The 6,000-nt window shown below is 39.5% G+C and overlaps 1 protein-coding gene across 1 annotated transcript in view; it reads right to left on the reverse strand.

Annotated features, from left to right (window-relative positions):
- POLA1 (polymerase (DNA directed), alpha 1, catalytic subunit) overlaps positions 1-6,000 on the reverse strand; it is a 390,582-nt gene that overhangs the window by 329,932 nt on the left and 54,650 nt on the right. The window contains exons 19-21 of the mRNA XM_006835670.1: positions 5,051-5,167; positions 870-1,045; positions 169-298 (exon numbers count right to left, since the gene is read on the reverse strand). Of these exons, the coding sequence (XP_006835733.1) occupies positions 169-298; positions 870-1,045; positions 5,051-5,167 (423 nt within the window). The remainder of the gene's footprint in view (positions 1-168; positions 299-869; positions 1,046-5,050; positions 5,168-6,000) is intronic.

Raw genomic sequence — 6,000 nt, forward strand, 5'->3', positions numbered from 1 at the left:
CCTCCCCTTCTCCCAGTTCTTCCTTTTACAAAAGAAGCCCAGCTTTCAGAATACAAGTTACTCATTTTATAAGCATGCATTTAAACTCATTATCATATAACAACTACCCCAAGTAAACACTTGAATCCAACAGGAAATGCTTTTTCCCCCTTTCTAAGTTAAATTTACCATAATGTTCCCAGCGATGTTAGTGATCTGCAATGCTAATGGCAGAACATTGAGCTCACACATGAGCTGCAGAATAAACCTGGCATCTTTCCAGGTGTGTTCCAACAGGTTCAGAAGATGAGAAGAGTCACTGGACAGAAAAGTCAGAATGAAACAGAGTCAAGTCATTAGAAGAAACAATGACTATAATCAGAACTTCATGAAAATACTACAAGAATTCTGGGTATAAGTCACTTTAGGGTAATAACATCCCTGCTTTAGAAACAACTTAAAATAAAACCAATAGGTAGCCAGGAATTTATTTATACCACTGATCCCAAAGCCCTTCTCTAAAATGCATCCACAAAAAAATACCAAAAAGATAAAATGCAGTTCCATGGCAACTACATATCTGAAAACTACCTAAATCCCTGTATCCCTTCCAGCCAGTAAAGATGTACTACATGTCTACTACATGTCATAACCATTTCCAAAGTGCTCTTAGGAAATAACGAGATCATGCTAAGATCGGTGAGGGAGATGGAGGTAATTAAAGAGGCTAAAAAGTTTAAATTATCAAGGTAACGGAGATGGTAAGAATGGAAAAATTTCTCCTCCCGGCAGCACCCCATCCACACCAGCCCTCCAGTCTAGGGATGGTACTGGCTTCTGACTGTTGCTAATTTCAAGACACACAAATTCCAAAGCACTCAGTATCATACCTGTATGCATCCTGCACATTTTCCACTGGGATTACAACCCTTTCCATCTTCAGAATCTGCTGGACCAGTTCAGACAAATGGTAGCTTTTACAATGAATCAATTCCTTTGCTGAAATTTCCACATCACAGATCATTCGGCCACAGGTAGCATTTCTTTCACCAAAACCACTCCGGCCCTACAACGGGGAACCAAGGGCAAATCCAATGAACGAGCAGACATGAGAGCACTCCACTGACATCTGAAGCTAGCCTAAAAGTTACAATCATAACACTTTTATTCATCCATTTATTCACTCATCAAATATTTCTAACACTGCTCCTAAGACCCAGGATACTGGATAGCAGTGAGCAAAATCGAAAAAGACTTCTGATATGACTTCCTTTGTGACGTATTGAGATTGCAAACAAGAAATCATAGTATCTGTAGTGATAAAAAGATGGGAAAGGGGATGGTTGTACTTTTTTTCTTTTTCCAAGGGGGGCAGCAAATCTGGAGGGTCTGCCATTTTCAATTGGGTGGCCAAGGAGGCCTCACACAATAGAAGGCATATAAAAAAAGCTCTGAAGGGAATAAGTAGTTATCTGAGCAACTGTCTGATGAAGTGTTAGTAAGAATTTTACCCCCGTAAACATGTGAGTAGGAAAGGAAGCCAGAGCAGCAGCTGAACCCTCTGGAGAGCATAACAAAAGGTACAGATTCCTAAGACACCCACCCTGAAGAGTCTGGGTAGAAACAGGGAATATACTGTCAAAAGCTTCCCAAGAGCAACCAGACTGAGCAGGGCTACAACAGGTGAGGTCCACAGGTGGATCCTAGTTAGTCAATTAGTGGGTCCAGTCTGTGAAGTCTTTATTGGTCTACCTGGTGTGGTACTATAGGATAAGCAGCACTGGACTATTAGCTGCAGTCAGCAGTTCAAACCCACCAGCTACTCCATGAAAACCCTATACAGGGTCACTATGAGTCAGAATCGACTCAACAGCACTTAACAACGAGGTAAGTATGGGGAACAAAGTGGCTCTGTATAATAAGCACTAGGCTATGAACCACAAGTTCGGTAGCTCAAGCCCACCAACCATTCTTCAGGAGAAAGATGAGGCTTTCTGGTCCCGCAAAGATGCAAAGCCTTGGAAATTCTATACAGGGTCACTATGAGTCGGAACCGACTCAATGGCACTAAACAACAACAGTCTGAAGTAGGTACAGATTTTGAGAATAAGGGTTCAGACACTTTAAACAATTTGGCGTAGCCGACATACAACCAATCACATGATCAACTGCTCTGCAGAAGAAAGATGAGACTGTCTGCTCTCATAGAGTTAGTTTCAGAAATCCGAAGGCACAATTCTACTCTGTGCGACTGTGTTCTAATGAGACAGAATCGAATCAATGGCAATGGGTCTGGTTTAGTTTGGTTTGGTTCACCAGATAATTTGAGGAACAGTGCTCCAATGTGTTAAATCCAGTCAACCCCTAGGAGGTAGGTACTCTTCTTATCACCATTTTACAGAAAGAAAAACCGGATGGTTAGTAGCAGTGCGAACCCAGGCAGTCTGGTCCTGCAGTCTATATTGCTAACCACTAAGTTAACCCTGTGGAAGTGAGTTTTTGACACTGTATACAACCAGCATTTAGACAGCTGCATGGCCCACAGTTGATGACTGGTTTGTGAATTTTATTCCCTCTCCCACAATCAAATCAACAATCAGAGATTTTTTTTATGGACTAATTACCATAGATTACATAATTACTAATCACCCCAAACTCTAATTACCAAACTCTACCTTCCCACATATCTGCCCTGGGAATCTTTTCCATGATACCTTCTTAAAGGATCTTTTTCATGGCATCTTCTCAAATTACTTTTGACATGGAATAAAGCCATCTAACCAATTTGGCAAATTCCTTATAACAGTTTTAGTAAAGTTTCATGATGTTGTTGTTGTTAAGTACCTTGGAGTCAGTTCCGACTCATAGTGACCCTACATAGGGTTTCCAAGGCTGTAAATCTTTACGGGAGCAGACGGCCTCATCTTTCTCCCGTGGAACCGCTGGTAGTTTCGCACTACCAGTATCTGCAAATACTGATAACTCTGTTCCTGCTTTTCCAATAGCACTCCCTTTTAATTCTGTTTCATGTTTCTACTACACTGGCCAAATTTCCAGAATAATGTTCAAATTAGTGGTAACAGGAAATCTAGATTTATTCCAAGTTTTTATGGAAATGACACTCATATTTCACTGTTCGGTGTTGCTCATTTACAATGGACCTTTATAATACTGGGAAATTCTCCATTTCTTTCTAGCTTTTAGGGTGCTTTTTGCATTTTGTAAATTTGGTCTTTTGTTGTTACTAAGTACCATCCAGTTAGTTTAGCCTCATAGTGATCCTGGAGAGGGTTTCCAAGGAGAGGTTGATTGAGTTTGCCTTGTGGTCCAGTTGATTGCCAACCTTGCGGTCCAGTGCATTAGCCTGCAGTACCACACCAGGACTCCAAATTTAGGACTAAATGGTGCATTATATAAACTTTTCATCATGTATAACAAAAATTTTATTTGAGGTAGCAACAAGGTCACAAATAAATGTTTTCTAATATTAAACTAATCCGGCTTTCCTAAAATTCACCAAACTCAGTAACGGTGACCAAAATATTTAACAAGTTCCAGTTAATAGTAGGAAACATATGCAGGAAAGTCCCCCACTTTTTTTGTTTTCAACAATGCTGAAAAGAAAAATGATACAAAAAGCATTTATAGATTATATGTTCAGTGTTCTAAGCACTGTGTCAAATTACCTTACATAGATTTGTCTCACATAATCATTTCAACTATTCTGCAACGAAGGAGTTATCTCCATTTTACAGACACACAAACTAAGACAAAGAAGGGTAAAGTAATTTCGCTGAGACCATGAGACCATACAGCTAGAAGTGGAAGACCTGGAATCAAGTCCAGGCCTCAATGACTCCAAAATCGGAACCTCTAACCACTGTTTTACTATGCCCTGGGGGTGCAGACAACTAGGCAAGAAGAAAATGAGAAGGCATAATGTGTTACGGTAACCTAACAGGAAGCAAGTAAGATTGGGGAAACTTGATGCTTGAATCAAATGGGTTGGGAAGGAAACAGCTTTCAAATCATCATTATGACAACTGTGGCATGAAGAAGAAATACACGACTTTCAAAAGAAAGTATTTTCCAGGTAGACTCTTCTGCACAGAACATTTTACATAAAAATCAAAAGACGCTGACAAATTGGAGGTATTGTGGCACATTTCAGAAATGGGAACACATTCATAGTCATGTCCAGATTATGGACTTAGGCCAAAACAGTTCTCAGATGAGGCAAGCTGCCCATTTTATTTATAAGCTTTAAGGGTAATGCAATTTCAAGCATTGAGAAGTGTCAGCTTTGGGCACTTCCTGAAAAAAAATTTAAAAAAACAAAACAAAACAAAAAAACCACTAAAACCTCTATCTGAAACAAGCTGGTGGCATATAAAGAACATGAGTGTGTAAAGTCAGACAGGCCTGGCATCAAATTCCAGTTCTTCCCCGTACCAGTGACACGATCTTGAATGTGTTATATACCCATGTGAGAACGTCTGTTTAAAAAAAAATGGGGAGAAGGGTTGTAAGGAGTACCTAATACATAAATCACTTAGCCCCTTGCCTTCTTAAGACATTCAATAGCAGCTCCCTTCTATTTTTTCCTTTCTTCCTGAATGTCAGTACTCAAGGATTTCTGAACCCTGGGCCCCAGCTTTAAGGGCAGTCACCTCAGAAACACAACATAGAAGCTACATGTGGTATCTCTGGCTCACCATTCCTAAATTCTAACAGCTGATCTTACAATGAAAGGTTGGATTCAAAAGAAAAAATGGCTTGTTGTTCTTGTTGTTAAGTGCCATGGAGTCAGTTCTGACTCATAGCGACCATGGATTTAAATCTTCGTGGGAGCAGAAAGCCTCAGCTTTCTCTCAGAAAGCGGCTGGCAGGTTCGAACCATGCTCCTTGAGGTCTGGCCATTTCAAGATGTTTAGTGACCAAGTGAAGATGTCCCGAAGACCTACTACAAGATAACTAATTCCCATTCAGAAAAGCAGACTGTGGGCTCTGGTAACTGCTCACTGTGAAAAAAAAACAAATAAAGAAGAAATAAGATTTTGAAAATTATTACCCCAAGCTTTGGCATGTTGGATCGCTTCAGTCGACCTATCTTGGACCAGTGAGGAACTTTGCACACATTAATTCTCTGCAGTAGCACTTCCAGATCAAACCCATAAATATTATGACCCTAGTCAGAAAAAAAAGGCAGCCAATAATATTATAACAAACATAAATTGGAGGATTTATCTTCATATGCATAGAAAATTTTTGCCCTTTCTTTTTCTGGTCTCTAATTGATGGCATCATGAGCTTACCTCCGATTGAGGGTCCTTTCTTCTTCAGGAATTTACTCATCAGCAGCATTCATTAGCCTTGACATTAACAAGGCTGCTAAGCAGATTGCTGAAATAAACTGTATTTCATCCTAATTGATGCAAGGTTCATAGGATGTCTTTTAATTTGCAGTGCATGCCTCAGTCTCAGAGACAAATGCAAATTGTAATGTCCCATACTTTTTATGTGCTCAGTAAAAGCCATAGTCAAGCAACTCCATTTTGCTTTCTTAAAAGCCAGGACCTGGCAGTGCTTTATGAGTTTACCAAGCACTTCTTTAAAACTCAGGAACTGTATCTAGTTTCTTCCTGAAGACCTGAGTTCAAGCATTACTGTTTTAGTCCCTTCATCAATATGCAACAAAATAAATATATAGCACCACTCAATAGGTCAAAAAAGAAACTTGTTAAAAAATAAGGAAACAAAACTATATTATAGAGTAGAAAACATCAAAATGCAACCACATTTCTTCATTTCTATAATGATAATCTCCATTGAGTGAATAACGTGGCTCACATGCTTGTAATTTTCAAAAAGAATATATGAAGTTTACCCCCCCACCCCCACCCCCCCAAAAAAAAAGCTAAAGAGGATAGAGAGAAACACTGTTAACTGATGATATATGGAGGGGATAATAATCAATGTAATGAAACAAGCTATATGAATGGTTGAATGTGAAGCTGATGA

The sequence above is a fragment of the Chrysochloris asiatica genome, unplaced genomic scaffold (assembly GCF_000296735.1).
Source record: "Chrysochloris asiatica unplaced genomic scaffold, ChrAsi1.0 scaffold00018, whole genome shotgun sequence".
NCBI lineage: Eukaryota > Metazoa > Chordata > Mammalia > Afrosoricida > Chrysochloridae > Chrysochloris > Chrysochloris asiatica.